Source organism: Schistocerca americana, chromosome 6 (genome assembly GCF_021461395.2).
Source record: "Schistocerca americana isolate TAMUIC-IGC-003095 chromosome 6, iqSchAmer2.1, whole genome shotgun sequence".
NCBI lineage: Eukaryota > Metazoa > Arthropoda > Insecta > Orthoptera > Acrididae > Schistocerca > Schistocerca americana.
In genome coordinates this window covers 56,520,545-56,536,006 of record NC_060124.1, presented here as the reverse complement: position 1 = coordinate 56,536,006, position 15,462 = coordinate 56,520,545, and the positions used below count along the sequence as shown (strand labels likewise).

Sequence of the window (15,462 nt, the reverse complement as noted above, 5' to 3'; positions counted from 1 at the left end):
CCGCAGGCGCCGTTGCGATGACGACGCAGAGACCTCCGGACGGGAGACGCCGTCCGAGGAGGATACCGTTCCTCACCCGATGGCGCATGTGCGCCGATTTCGTTAACCACGGCCTCTCGTACAAGCAGGTCGCGGCCAAGTACAATGTGCACGTGAACACCGCGAAGCGCCACATTGATACTCTCAGCGCGTTCGATACGGAGCAGTGGAAGAATATACGCGTCGATTACTGCAAGATAGAGCTCTTCGACGAGAAGGTGCCGGATCCACCGCAAAATGACGACGCCACGGTGACTGTAGAGGAAACACAGCGTCTGCCCTGCAGACGCCGCAGAGGGCCGCTTCCGGAAGGCGACGACGAGTGTCGCATAGTTTTCGAGGGATACGCCAATACCGACGCGACACAGAACGGCTGTGACACGGAGGCACCGATCGTTCACAATCAAAGCGACGAAACCAGTGATAGCCGCCCGGCCGCTGAGAATCCCTCCGCATCGGACTCAGCCGTACCAGAACCTCCGGTTATCCGTCGCCGGGGCCGGGCAACGCGTATCTCGACGGGGCCATCTCTCGTGGCTATCCAGCAGCAGCAGCTACTGGAGCAGCAGCAACAGCGGATACAGCAGCAACAACAGCAGCAGCAGCAGCAACAACAACAACAACATCTACAACAACTACAGCAGCAGCAGCAACAATATCTACAACAACAGCAACAACAACAACAGCAGCAGCAGCAATATCTACAACAACTACAACAGCAGCAGCAACAACATCTTCATTATCATCATCAGCAGCAGCTTCTACAACAACAACAACAACAACAGCAGCAGCAGCAGCAGCAGCAACAACAACAACAACAACAGCAACAACAATTACAACAGCAGCAAGCAAAGGCATTAACATCTGCAAATTTTTCGTACTTTGATTGGGGCAATGCACAGCACTCAGATGGTCCAGGAACCTCTCATAGTGTTGGGCACTACCCGGAAATACAACAAGCAGCCTTTGGTAGTACTGTCGGAGCACAGACTCAGGCGACAAACGCGGCCACAGGAACGCCGAGCAGCTATTCTGCACCAACCTGGCAATTTGCACAAGACGGGAACTACCAGGGACATCTTCCATTGACTCACCACTCCAAAATGACCAGCAACTCAAATGTTGACATTTGTAACAGACATGAGGCGAAACAGCAAAAAACACATCTGTTTGGTGATGTTTTCCAGCAGCCAGTAGCTGTCAAACAAGAACAGAGTCATTTGTACGCTTCTAGAAATCCACACGCATCTTCTGGCAATGGTGTTTCGTATCATACGACTCCATCGGAAGCTGTTCGTGGCTACAGACCGGCGAGTAGAGCAAGCAGCAGTGCGTATGTAGACGCCAGAAATGCTGAATTCTTGGCGGGACTTGCAAATAGTCTAGGCCCTGCTATTCAGATGACTGCTGCAGCTGCTAGATCTATTGCGAGGCCTCCACTTGACAGCAAGGATCATCTCCGTGACTGGATGGACACTGGCAGTAGAACAGCACTTTCACAGCATTCCGTGACTAACACTAATGCCTCCAATGGAAATCAAAGCAGTGTGGAAACTGCTATTGCACCATATAGAAAACAGACGGGAATGATCCAGCCGTATGCATTGGCAGAGGGTTATCCGTACCTGCCATCGTACCTTGTGTCTCCATTGAGCTGGATGCAGTACGCCTCCACCAACTGCTACACTCCATACGACACACCTTTGGCAAGTGATGAAAGGTCATACAGCTTATTGAATGGCTCGAGTAGCCATTCACAAGTTGACGTCAAGCCGTTCACTTACATTTCGTCCTGGAACGAACAATTCACCAACTCCAGGATGAACAACTTTGGCACTCCATATTCCAACACTGAAAGTGATCAAGGAGGTCGTCGAGGTCCAATCCCAGACACTGAATCGAATGGCACCTTTGTTGACACCACCCCAGAATGGGCAAGGCGTTTGGCAGCAGGTGGAGTTACAGTCACACCTGTTTCTTCTGAAGTGACCTCCAAATCTCCCCAACAGCAGACAAATAATCCTGGCGATGGTACACAGCCTCTCGACTTTAGTCTTCCTCGTGTCACAAATCAGCTACCATCCTTTTTGGATGCGGGAAACAGGGAAGCCCAGCATACTCGTGACCAAAATCACCAGTGCAGTGAACAATGTGTAGACTCTAGCACTGGCTGCAAGTGGCAAACAGTATGCAGCGATGCTGGCATATCGTCAACTACTGAGGTAGACGATAATAATTCTGGCAGAGAGTGGCTTAATGGCCAAACTGTGCTAAATCATCCCCAATCTCAGTTTAATTATCCATCCAACACGAACAAGGAGAATGCCGGTGCTCAGAAAATGGATGAACATGCTCTCGGCACAGGAAGTGTCAGTGTGACGCATCAGTGTGCAAATGGTACCAATAGTGTTGCTGTCACAATCTCCTTCCCACCTCAGACAGGTTGTAGTACTAAGGAGCAGGATCTGAACAACAACATTCTGATAGCTAACACCCCAAAAGTTTGTGGGCAGGGAGCCTCACATGAAGTGACAGCCTCTGGAAGCTGTGGCGATTTTACAATGGCTGAGGCTTCACACTCAGACAAGTTCCTTCAAAATACATCAAGCAATGTAACAAACTGGACCCAAGAGAATAGTTTTGTGGAAGCCTCTGTTGAGAGAATGGAGAAACAACCAGTTGCAGGCAGACATATTCAGTTTGTGCCAGATCCAAAGAGAAGCCTTCTTGGCTTTAGTAGAAGACACTCCCGGTGTCCTTCAAATACTGGTCACTGAGTTAACTGTGTTTTACTTTCTGACTGTAAACATTTTGTATGTTTGTTGGTGATAAAGGTGATGTAATTGTAGTGATGTTGGTGGTGAAAGCAAGTGAATGGCCATAAAATATTTGTGTAATAATAACATAGCCACAAATGTAAATAAATCCTTTCTTGAAATGAAGCTGAAAATAGTTACTATTTCATGGATCCCTCTCCATTATGTGTGCAATGTCCCTGGTTACTGCAGTGATGTTGGTTTTAGTGTTTTCATGACACGAACGGTTATATTATTTATTTGTGCAAGACATTTCTTGTATGAAGGGCGTGTGGAGAATACACACAACTATCAAGAAAGTGCCTGCCCCTCTGTGTTCTGCATTATGGTTCCTGTGATGATATAAGAGGATGATGGCAGTTTTATTCATATGTATGTATACTAAAAATGGGGGAAATAGATTTTCTGATTCCACCATTTTCTCATGTGTATGTATATGCGTAGTAACTGACAGCATCATTTTGCAGGTCGTAATGGTGACCTACGTCTACATGAAGAGAGAGATGGAGTTGCTGATGAGGTCTTGTGGAGCGGATACCACAATGCCCTCGGTCTTAAGAAGTCTGCCCAGCGTGAACAGTCTGTAAGCACATTTTAAATATAATTCTTAATGTATTGAACTTTTCCTCATAGTACTTTTTGTGTTTATTGTTATACTCATTTCTCTTCCATTCAAAACGAGCTTTTATTGCCAATTTTTTAAGTGCTTTGCTTTTGGAAAAAATGTGGTTCATTTACAAGTTTATTTGATTACTGAGCCTTGTTTTGAAGGAATTAAATTCAATACTGATTAAGACATTTTTATGCAAGATTCACATTGCCAGTGGTAAAAGAATAAGGACCAGTTCTTTTACCTGGAACTGTTGAAATGAGCTAGCTTTCTACTTCTGATGTTTCTACTATCATCCTTTAAAAATCTGTTTCAGATACGGTCTACTTCACTTAAATGAATAAAATAATGACTTTACTTTCATGTTTGTTGGTTGTCTTCTGATTTGGAGAGCAGGCAGCTTAACTATTCTGATAACAATATTATGATTATTTTAGTACCATATTGTGGGAACTCACAAAACAAAATATTCTTCTTCTTTGTAGAGCCCTCTGCTGTTAAGTGATCGCAGCCTTACTCAGGAAACAGGTTCTGTGCATGATGAGACATCATCAAGTGGCAACAAGGAAGATGAAGATGATGATGATGATGACACTGAGGACAAGATTGATCCCCAGCAATACGACCCTGAGAGGCTCAAAGCTTTTAATGTAATTATTCCCCTTCATTACAAATTGTATTAAATAGAACAAGATTTTCATTGCAGTTCTGAGACAGATTTGATTTCTTGTTTTTGATTCAATGACATGGTGTATGACATATTGAGATATAAATAAGAAAAAAAATATTCATGTACATTTCAGATGTTTGTACGCCTCTTTGTGGATGAGAACCTGGATCGTATTGTACCAATTTCGAAGCAGCCCAAGGAGAAGATACAGGCGATAATTGACTCCTGCACACGGCAATTTCCCGAATTTGCCGAGAGAGCACGCAAGAGGATCAGGACTTACCTTAAGTCGTGCCGCCGCAATAAGCGCTCTCGGGATGGAAATGGAGCATGGGAAGCTGTAAGGACTGTGAGGATCACTTTCCATGAGTCCCCATTATCTGATAAAATTAATTGTTAACAGTTATACATTCTTACTAAAAAATATATTTCACAAGGGGACTCAGTCTCTTTGCATGTTTAATAACCTCTGAATCATTTATAAAGCTTATGAAATTCATTTTCTGTAAGACTGTTTGGAATTCTATTGCACGTTGTATGTACAGTTAATGTGATTGAGATTAGAAACTAGTCATTAAAATGTAATTCCTGAAATATATGTGGTATGTGTATCTAAAATTGCTTAAGAATACTAATGTAGTGTACGTGACTTAGATTTAATGTTTCTTACAGACACGACCCACCCCTGCACATCTGACTTCAGTTCAAGCTGAGCAAATTCTGGCACAGGCCTGCGAGAATGAGAGCCACAATGCAAAACGAATGCGACTTGGTCTGGACCCTGTCAGTCAGCCATTGCCTCTTACACCACAACCTGTAAGTGCTTCAGGCCTGAGATTTTATTTGTTTGTTTATTTATTCATGTATTTTTTACCTTAGTACTGACCTACTGGAATAGCACAGCAACTCTAGTTCCCGTACTTTTCTTTTTTTTTTTTTCCATTAATCTTCCATCTTTTCCCCATGTTGCCTTTTTCTTTCTTCTGTTTGTGTTCTATTTTCATTTTTTTTTGTTTTTAATGTACATTTTTGTGTTCTATTTAAGTTTGTGTTCTAGAGCTGATGTTAACTGTATATTAAGGCAGTGTCTGTTATAAATATAAATAAGCATTTACCTCTCAGAGCTTATTTGGAGGCTGGCAAAGAATTTTCTGGAATCTTCTCTACTGTTGTCAGAAATGAAAAACTCTAAAAAAAATCACCAAGTTACTTAACAGATGTGACTGCTACAGAGGTAACGGTGTTGTATGAGAGTGCATCAGACTGTTTGGTTTTGGAAGATTAGCTCATGGTGTGGTGTTGGCACTGAGATAATACAAATGTTTTCATGTGTGGCAATATACTAGTTTGTCTGTGGATTTAATCAGCCTTATATTTCAACATGGTTTCTTTGATAAAGCAAAGTGTTACATACATGATCATATTTAATTATGTCATTAATTCATATCAGACTTTATATACTTCTCAGTTGGTAATGACTGAGCCCTATAATGAGAAAATGATCAGAAATAATACAACAATGGAAACTGTGGCACGGAAAAAACTTGAGAATGAGCAACCAGTCACTTTCATATGAGTAGTGGGTGGCACATAATTCACTTAAAGATCAGATAATGGTAATGGCTTTTGACCGTACAGTCTACTTCCAGTTCTGGAACAAAAGCACTCATCTTCCCTCCAAAAACCCCAACAATACACACATGTGCATGTGCGTGTGCACACACAAGCGCGCGCACACATACACACACACACACACACACACACACACACACACACACACACACACACACACACAAATATACTTATCTCCATATCCGTGTGAGGGATAGTCTGATTCTGAAGTTTGCCTATAATCCATCATCAGCAGATGATTGATGTTACTGTCATGTTTTTGTATGCTAGTGTACAAATGCATTGATAAGAGTTAACAACTAATAAATACCATTTATCTACTATTGACAAGGGAAACTCCCCATCACGCCTCTCTCAGATTTAGTGGTAAGTTGGTCCCTTGGATAGCCTGTCAAAAACTGAATAAAGATCAAGCATTGAAGACAGGAAGAAGGTGACTGAACTGTGGAAAAACAGAGGCAAAGTAGAAACAGTGAACGGTCCAAACTTAATATCTGCATTATCGAGCAGTTTTAACAACCATCATGTTATGGTTGTGTGGTTATGGTGTTAGACTGTAAAGGAGGTGATCTGGGTTCATCTCTCCCTTGGTCCTGCATTTTTTCCCCCCACAAAATTATGAACTTTCAGTTTTGTCATTGACGTGTCTGTTTCCTGTATTCAAATTTATGTATATGTCGTGCCGTAATGTCAGTTTGCAACAGCAAAATGTAATGAAGGGACCCCCAGACATGCGTACCTCATATTTGTTCTACACAGGTACCACATGTTATGCCTCTTGCATTTCGTTTTGGAAGTTTTGACTCTTAAATTTCTTCGTTGGAACATAGTAACACTCGTTTATTTGTTGTTTTCATTTCTGTGAGAAGTCTATGTAGAATCTCGCCTGCTGTCACTATTCAACACAGAATACAAGTCATATGGTAAGACTATATTACTGTTGCAAGTAAATGTGATGAATAGTGAGAGCAGGCAAGGTGCCACATAGACCTATCACAGAAATTAAAACAACAAATAAATGAGTGTGAACTATGTTCCAGTGAAGGAATTTAAGAGTCAAAACTTCCAAAACAGAACACACATGTGATATCTGTGTAGAACAAATAGGAGGTAGGTACATCTGGAGGTCTTTTCATTACATGTTGCTACTTCAAACTGACATTATGGCACAACACATACACAAATTTGAATACAGCGAACAGACATAAATCACCGGATGGAAAGTTCGTAATATTTGTGAGTGTGTGTGGGGGGGGGGGGGGGGGGGGGATGGGACAGGGAGATTTGAACCCAGATCTTCTTTTCCAGAGTCGAACACACAACCACGACATGACAGTCGTTACCACTGCTCAGTACTGCACATGTTAAGTCTGAACTGTTCACTGTTTCTATTGTGGTTCTTTTTTCACAGTTCAGTGCACCTTCTTCCTGTTTTCACACTTAATCTGTGTTCAGTTCTTGATGGGCTATCCAATGGGCCAACTTACCACTATATCTGAGGGGGGTGTAATGGGGAGTTTCCCTTGTGGGTAAAGATGAAGAACCACCAGCATTTCCAAAGTTGTGCACTATATTTTGCATATTGTTTGATGCAGACACTTTAGTTTAAGTGAAAACATTTATTTGTCTCTTTTTTCCACTCCCCCCACCCCACTCCTCCCCCACCCTCCTGACACACACACACACACACACACACACACACACACACACACACACACACAAAACTGAGGCCTTCTGAACTTTGTAATTCCTGTGCTTGAAAGTTCTCTGGCATGGAAATAGAATAGTTAAGTGACACTCTGTGTGAAATTCAGACTGTGAATCTAATGGTTTGAGGTGCAATCATTGTTTGATTTTTGCATTTATTTATGATACTTATCATGACTTAATCTTTGCCTTACTCAACAAATCTGAATATGGCAAATGTCAGTGTGATTCAGTACCACGTGAAATATTTTTCAATTTAAATGGCCAGGTGAACTGAAACACTGGGTAGGACAAGGCAATAATAAATCACCATGAGCAGAATCATTCTTTACTGACCGTTGTGGCATTCAAACTGAATTTCAGATTAATGAGTGCTTTATCATTTTGCACTAATTTTTTAAACTGGTAGTAGGTTATACTTTAGATAAACTTGTGGTCAGACCACTTTATAAATAGGGTAATACGCCAATGCTAATGCTTTAGTGATTTAATAAATATTTTATGTTTATTGCTTAACACTAAGGAAGTTAGCAGTAATGATTTTTTCTTTGAAAATTCACTCATATATATATATATCTCTGACTTCTGTTAAGAGGAGAGTCTCAGTCATTTTTAAGGAGGTAGCTAAAGTTACACTATTATTGACAGACCATTATGATCTTAGATATTGTTGCAGGCAGAGGGCAGGCCACTTGCATTGGACTTCCCAGCCACCACATCAGGCAATGATGTTCGTCCCGCCCATACTCGAGGTTCAAGTGACTTGCCAGATGGAAGCCCCAACATGCCCCCGACATTTGGCCCAGTTACTGTAAGTTCTGGCCTGAAGAGCTCAGTTCCGTCCCCAGTAACAGACTCCACTGCAAAGGTAGCAAGTACTGTTGGAGTTGTGAATGGTGCAACCCCTATCACGCCAACGACGACACCTGCCACTGCCTACCGCCCTAACTTTGGACAGGCTTTCCAACGTGTTGCTACATCTGGCCCTTATTCAGCACCGCTGTTTCCAGCACCACCATTTGGAGCTGCTGGGATGATTAGCAATGGTAAGTACAGTTTGTAGCTAAAATCTTTTTCAAATAAATTCGAAATTCTTATAATTAAACAGTGAAAAGTCCAGGATGTAGTAACATCAGTTGGTTGCTAATCACCACATAAACAGGGTGTTGAGTCACAGACAAGCAGAATGAAAATGACCTCTAAAATATTAAGCTTTTGGAGAAAGGCCTCCTGCTGAAAATAAAACACACACACTCACATTGTGATGTGGTGCTCACACGGACAGAGGTGAAACAATGACAACAGTTAACAAAAGTTTATTGACCAGAGAGAAAAAAAAAACACCTGCTTCAACAATAACAACAAAATCACAATTACAGTGTTTCACGGGTATGAAGACTTGACAGTATGACGATTCTGGAGTTTGACAAAGTAACACAATTAGGATGTTCATAGACAAATAAATTTGTGTGGAAAGTGTTCAAGTTCCAGTGAAGCTGTCTTGAATAACGCCAACATAGGAACAAGATCGTATCTCCTAGATACAGTCTGAGTGCACCAGGTGAAACAGTGATGAATGCTGAATACAGCACCGTCAGTCCCAACAATGGAGTTTGATTGTGTCCTAAGATGACAGGGTGTGTAGCATGCGCCTGGGGCTAGGAGTGGCTCTCGAAGCCAGAAGAACTGACGTGCAGCTCTGGCGCCAACCTTTGTAGCAGCAGGTGCACTATTTTCTGGCTATGTGTGTGGCAGGGGCAAATAGGTCCCTTGGAAGTGACAGCCTGTTCTAGCTCAGGTACTGCTGTGTGATGTCCGTCCATTATTGCGACAGGGTAAGTGTACAGGGACCGTGTAGGCTGCATATGTGCCAGAGGTGCCTGAAGGGTTGCTGATCACTTTTGCAAAGATCTCCGGTGTAGCGCACTGTGCTTTTGTGAATGTGTGTGTGTGTGTGTGTGTGTGTGTGTGTGTGTGTGTGTGTTTTGTGTTTTGGTAGAAGAACTTTGTCTGAAAGCTTAATATTTTTGGAATCTTTTTATTGTGCCTGTCTGCAACTCATCACCTCCTCTCATATAATTTGTTTTTCAGGTAAATAGTCATACACTGTAATGAGTTGCTTGAAGGAATATTATTATTTGTGCCATATAAGTGAGAATTAATATATTATGTGTACATTTCAGAAGGAATCGTATTCTTACTGTCATTATTTCTACTCTTTATTCTTTTGATTTGCCATATTTTATCATGTTTTTAATGAGAGTATCTGTTATTGTCTAATGCGATATTCTTTCGAGTTGCCGTATGTTATCATTTTTTTTAATGCCAATATCTGTTAATGCCCAATGTGATGTGTATGAATCTATAATTTAATGATTCTGATATTGTAATCAGCACTTCTTAGCCATATGTGCAGAATTTTGTGTATTTGAATTTTATTTCACTTGTGGGTAGAAACGTCAGTGACTTAGTAATCTTAGAGTAGTTAGGTGGTAAAATCCTGTAGAGAAGAGAGTGGTAAATTCACAGATCCAGTAGAAGATAATGTTTCATCTAACATCTACATGTATGTCACACTCCATAACCCACCATATTATGCATGGTGTTGGTTTCCTGTACTACTGGCAGTCATTTCCTTTTCTGTTCCACTCGAGGATAAAACGAGGGAAAAATGACTATCTATATGCCTTCATGTGAGCCGTAATTTCTTTTATCTTACCTTCTTGGTCATTATATGAAATATAAGTTAGTGACAGTAGAATCATTTTGCAGTATACTTCAAACGTTGGCTCTCTAAACTTTGTTAATAATGTTTTACATAAAGAGTGTTGTCATCCCTTCAGGGATTCCCATTTGAGTTCATGAAGCATACCCGTAATACTTGGAAGTTGATGAACCTGCTGGTAACAAATCCAACAACATGCCCTTGAATTGCTTTGATGTCTTCCTTTAATCCGACCTGATGAGGATCATAAATACTTGAGCAGGTTTTTGTTTGCAGTTTATTGAAAAGGTATTGAATAATTTGAACTCCAGAAGAGCCAATCTGTAAATGACTATAATTGATTATTTTAATTTACTATTGCTGTGACAAAATGCCCGACTGTGGTTGCCACTACTTCATGGTTTTGTGCTGAAGATTGAATAAAAACTTCATGGCAGAACTGATGCTTGAGATGTCCTGGAACTGTTACGTTATTGGTGACTCATTTAATTTTGGGGAAAAAAATCATAGTCACTAAGAGTCACGTCAGGCAAGAACAGATTTGTTGTAGTGACCCCAACCTCACCACTGCAGTGAGTTATGCATTTTGGTGTTGTTGCGGATGACAATGGATATCAATTTTCATGGATTCAGGAGAGGAGCTAGTGATGTTGCACTATCATCACCACTTTCATGTTCCAGCTTCTTTGAGTGGGATAAAATTGGGTAATATCGCTCATTTTACTGCCATGGTAATTCCAGTCTATAGGTTTAAAGCCAAGTTTGTTAATTGAAACAACATGCCAATGCTATGCATCCTTCACATTTCTTTTCATGTTGTCCTATTCTAGGAACTTATGCAGTCATATCCCTCCAGGTTAAGACTTCAGTAAAGTGTTATGTCATCCATACCTTTCCCATTCTCCAATTCACTAATAACAGCTGATCCACTGCTGGTGATAGAAAGTGTTTACATATTCGTGTTGTTGGGTTTTTCAGTTCGAAGACTGGTTTGACGCAGCCTTCCATACTAGTCTGTCCTGCACAAGCCTTTACATCTCTGCATAGCTACTGAGATCTGCATCCACCTAAAACTTGTTATTCTAGTCGTGCCTTGGTTTCCGTCTACATGTTACCCTGTTGTTGTAATCATGCCCTGATCACCCTCTACTTTTTAACCTTTGCCCCCTTTCCTCCAGTACCTAACCGACTATTCTTTGATGCTTCCAGTTTTGTGCAGTCAACTGATCTCTTCTTTTAGTCAAGTTCTTCTTGGCTCCTAAGGGATTTGAAGATCCCATGCCGACCTAGCACCTTGCCTCCAAATGCTTGTATCTTGTCATACTTCTTGCAAATTTTGTATGGCTATCATGTCGCATATTTATTCATTCATTCATTTCATTGTTGCCCTTATGGACAGTGTTTGAACTCGAAAATCACATGATGACACAATTTTCACTTCTTTCCTTTCTTCCTCTTCTCTTCCCAAAATCTCTTCATCCTTTGGCTGTGCTCCTGTTTCCTTTGCTCTGTCCATAATGTTCCTTTCTTCTTTCTCTCCTTTACAATAAATTTTGCACTCCTAACTTTGTTTCTGAAGTATTTCCTGTCTCCTATCATTTGCCTGTTGATCCCTATCTGCCTTAAGTCTTCGTCTATTTCATGATACCAATTTGTTTTCTTGCTTGAGCTGTTTACTACATCAAAAATTTTCTTTGTAAGTCGGTTGTTGTCCATTCTCTGTATGTGCCCATAGAAAGTTAATCTGTGTTTTCTGATCGCGTCTGTTAGTCTGTCAGTGTGCTGGTACAGCTCTTTGGTAGGTCGCTTCATCCATATGCCATCTCTGTGAATTGGTCCAAATATTTTTCTAAGAATTTTGCGTTCTATTTTTTCTGTGTCTATGATGCCTGATGCTCCAATTGTGGTTGTTTCTGACGTGTACAATGCTTCTGGTAATACGACTGTTTTGTAGTGCCTAAGTTTGGCCTGCCTCGATATGCTTTTATTATGTCGCATATTATTTTAATTTCATTTAGGTATGTACTCATGGGTCTTCCCCTTCATCTTTCACCATGTGACTTATCCTAGAATGCTATTTCAGTCTCATCACATGGATTGCCCCTTGAAATCTTCAGATTTTATTGTGGTGATAATTCTTGTCTTTTGTGATAGCATCTGAATTTGTGTTTTGTCTTTGCTTCTAGCTTTGCGATTCATTATCATAGCATGGACCAAAGATTTTGGTATAAACTTTGTTTTCAAAAACCTTTTAGCTGGTTTTCTTCCATTTTAGTTAAACTTCATGTCTTCATTTTAATTTTCCTTGTCAGCAGTTAGGCACTAGAAGTTTTCATGTGGAGTAGTTGATGCTTAGCATTTTCCAAACTCATTTTCACTTCTACGTGTTCCTATTTTCTTCATCTATGTCTGCACCCAGACATTTGAACTGTTTAATGCTTTCAATTTTATGTATACCAATTATTAGATGTGATTTTTTGACTTATTCATCTCTACTTCTTTGAAGTATCATGTATTTTGTTTCCTGATCATTTACTTTTAGACCGCGTTTGGATGCTTTCTCTGTGGGCTTACAAATAACAGTCTAATCTCTGTTGTGCTTTCCCATTGAACATTGTATCATCTGCATATGCAAACACCTTAACTTGATACCCATAGAGGACAGAGCATCTCCCTGTCTTAGTCCAGTTGTGTTTTTAAAATTGTCAGATGTTATCTCATTTAGCAAAACCCTGCTTATATTATCATCCATGAATATTTTACAAAGATTTATAAGTTTAATTCGAAATCCAAATTGCATCATTACATTCCAACGGCTTTTCTTGTCAGTGGAGTCATAAGCTTTAAAAAAATCAATACACAAGTAATGTATTTTCTGTTTATATTCCTATACTTTTTCAGTTATTGTTCTGATTACAAATATATTGTCAATAGTAGGTCTATTTATGTAAAAGCGATTCAGATAATGCCTGATGATTATATTTTCTTCATATGGTTTCAAGTGGTTTAGCAATAAACAGAATAAAGTCTAACGGGGTGTGTTGAATAACTTGTAATTTCTGAGGAATTCCCTGTCTCCTTTTTATGCATTGGGTCTATTATGATTCTTTTCATTCTCTTGGAATAAGTAAATGGATAGATAAAAAAATCTACTCACCAAGCGGCAGCAGAACACGCATATTAAAGCTATTACAGTTTGCTAGTTTTTGGAGCTAGTGGCTCCTTCTGGCAGAAGGGTTGAAGGGGAAGGAAGATGGGTGAAGGAAATGGAAAAGTTGCCCAGATCTGCGGGTCAGGGGGAGACCTACAAGACAGGAAGAGAAGGAAAGCCTGATTTCTGAGGACTGCAGTAGCAATATACATATAGTGGCTAGAAGTTACTGTACTTACACAAGTAAAATATGCACGTAATGTCCAGTCTGAAGATACAGGATGTTCACTTTAAGTGAAGGTGTGGAAGAACCTCCAAAACTAAGCATCAGATCAAAAAACATTATAATTCCGATTTGTTTTTCTTGGAGTGGGCATCCAATGGTATGACATTACCCCGCCACCCCACCATCTGGGGGGGAAGGGACAACTTTGAAATCTTCGGTGGGAACTCCCATTTTTTATTGCAGATTATGACTCTACGACAAAATATACATACATTTCGTCCAAAGCATTTTCATTGTTTTGCCATAGATGATGCTGTAATCGGAGAAATAGAAATGGGTACACATTCATAATTTATGACATGCTACTCAATGGCTCTTGAATATACAATGGCACGTGGGACCCTACCTCCATGCTTCGAGGGTAGGACAGGCCAGTATTTCATAACTTATAAATGGAAACCCCATTAATCTGACACATCAAACAGAGGACTACTCGATGTGCCACCATGGCCGTGTAGTGAACTGTGATGTATCATAACAGGCAGTACTCTGCAACCAGAGCTCACCTATTGTGCAGATGTAGAACAGATAGCAGCTCTAAACATAACAATACTTAGCTGTGTTTATTGCCTGCACACCTACCTACCATTTGGAGAATAGATGTGGAAGTGGACCATGGAAGAAAAAATTGAAATGATCCCGATTTATGGAGAATGTAGCAAAAATGTTTAGGCTGCTGTTACCATATATGCCGAGCGTTTTTCAGGGAAAGCTCACTCTCATTTGTTCTTTTACAAGGTTGTGAATGCTTTTATGTCTGATAGCAGCATGTGGACCAGCAAAAGGAAACAAAACAAATATGTTACCGGACAAGTTAGTGAAATATATGTAGTAGCAGCAGTGCACCACAGCCCACAGATAAGTGCCTGGAAATTACACTGTGATTCCGATATCTCCTTACGTAGTATTGTCACAATACTGTATTGTCATAAGTATCATCCACACCACATGTCACTGCATCAAGAACATCATGGTGCCGATTTCCATAACTGAGTAGTATTTTGTGAATGGGCACATCAACAAATGCAAATGGCCCCCATGCTTTCTGCCGAGGTACTATTTTCCAATGAGTCTACATTCACAAATCATGGTAGTGTTAACTGGCATGGAGTGTAGACAGTCCCCACCGGTTACGGCAAGTTGATCATCATCGTCCTTGGTTGGTTAACATTGGTGTGGTATCATAGGGAACAAACTCATTGGTTTGTATTTTATTGATGGCACATTGAATGGACACAAATATTGAATGTTTTTGGAACAGGAACTACCAGTACTACTGCAGGATGTTCGACAATGTATGTGGTTTCAACATGTCGTTTGCCTAGCACATTACGCAACTGAAGCACAGGAAGTATTAGACCATGATTACACTTGTCGGTGGATCAGCAAATGTGGTCCTATTAATTGGCCAGCTAGGTTGCCAGATTTGATGTTTCAGGATTACTTTCTGTAGGGATATTTATAAGATAATGGGTAGTAACAAGTGCCAATAGGCCGTGAAGACATGGTGGACCACAGTGGCACATTGAGTAGTCTGCTGTTTGTTATGTTGGAGGAATACAATGTTGTGAAAGGGGTTGCCAGTTAGAAATCATGAAATACTGGCCTGTCCTACCCTTGCAGCATGGAAGTGGGGGTCCCATGTGCCATTGGATATTCAAGAGCCATTGAGTAGTGTGTTGGAAATTACAATTGTGTACTCATTTCCATTCCTCTGATTACAGTACCATTTGAGGTGTTCCCATTGAAGATTTCAAAGTTTTATCCCATCATCCACTCAGGGGGTGGAGGTGTGGGTTGAGTGTGGTATCACTACATCTCCCCCT

At 40.6% G+C, this 15,462-nt stretch overlaps 1 protein-coding gene across 4 annotated transcripts in view; it reads left to right on the top strand.

The window, feature by feature from the left end:
* The window catches only part of LOC124619638 (nucleolar protein 4-like), a 436,612-nt gene that overhangs the window by 411,479 nt on the left and 9,671 nt on the right, over nt 1-15,462 (top strand). The window contains exons 1-6 of one of the 4 annotated variants that reach the window (XM_047146157.1): nt 3,070-3,227; nt 3,323-3,438; nt 3,951-4,115; nt 4,269-4,484; nt 4,808-4,951; nt 8,139-8,520. In XM_047146157.1, coding sequence (XP_047002113.1) covers nt 3,206-3,227; nt 3,323-3,438; nt 3,951-4,115; nt 4,269-4,484; nt 4,808-4,951; nt 8,139-8,520 — 1,045 coding nt within the window. In that variant the 5' untranslated portion in view covers nt 3,070-3,205. Of the gene's footprint in view, nt 1-3,069; nt 3,228-3,322; nt 3,439-3,950; nt 4,116-4,268; nt 4,485-4,807; nt 4,952-8,138; nt 8,521-15,462 lie in introns of those variants that run through there. The other 3 variants (XM_047146155.1, XM_047146156.1, XM_047146154.1) reach the window with 3 other exon arrangements.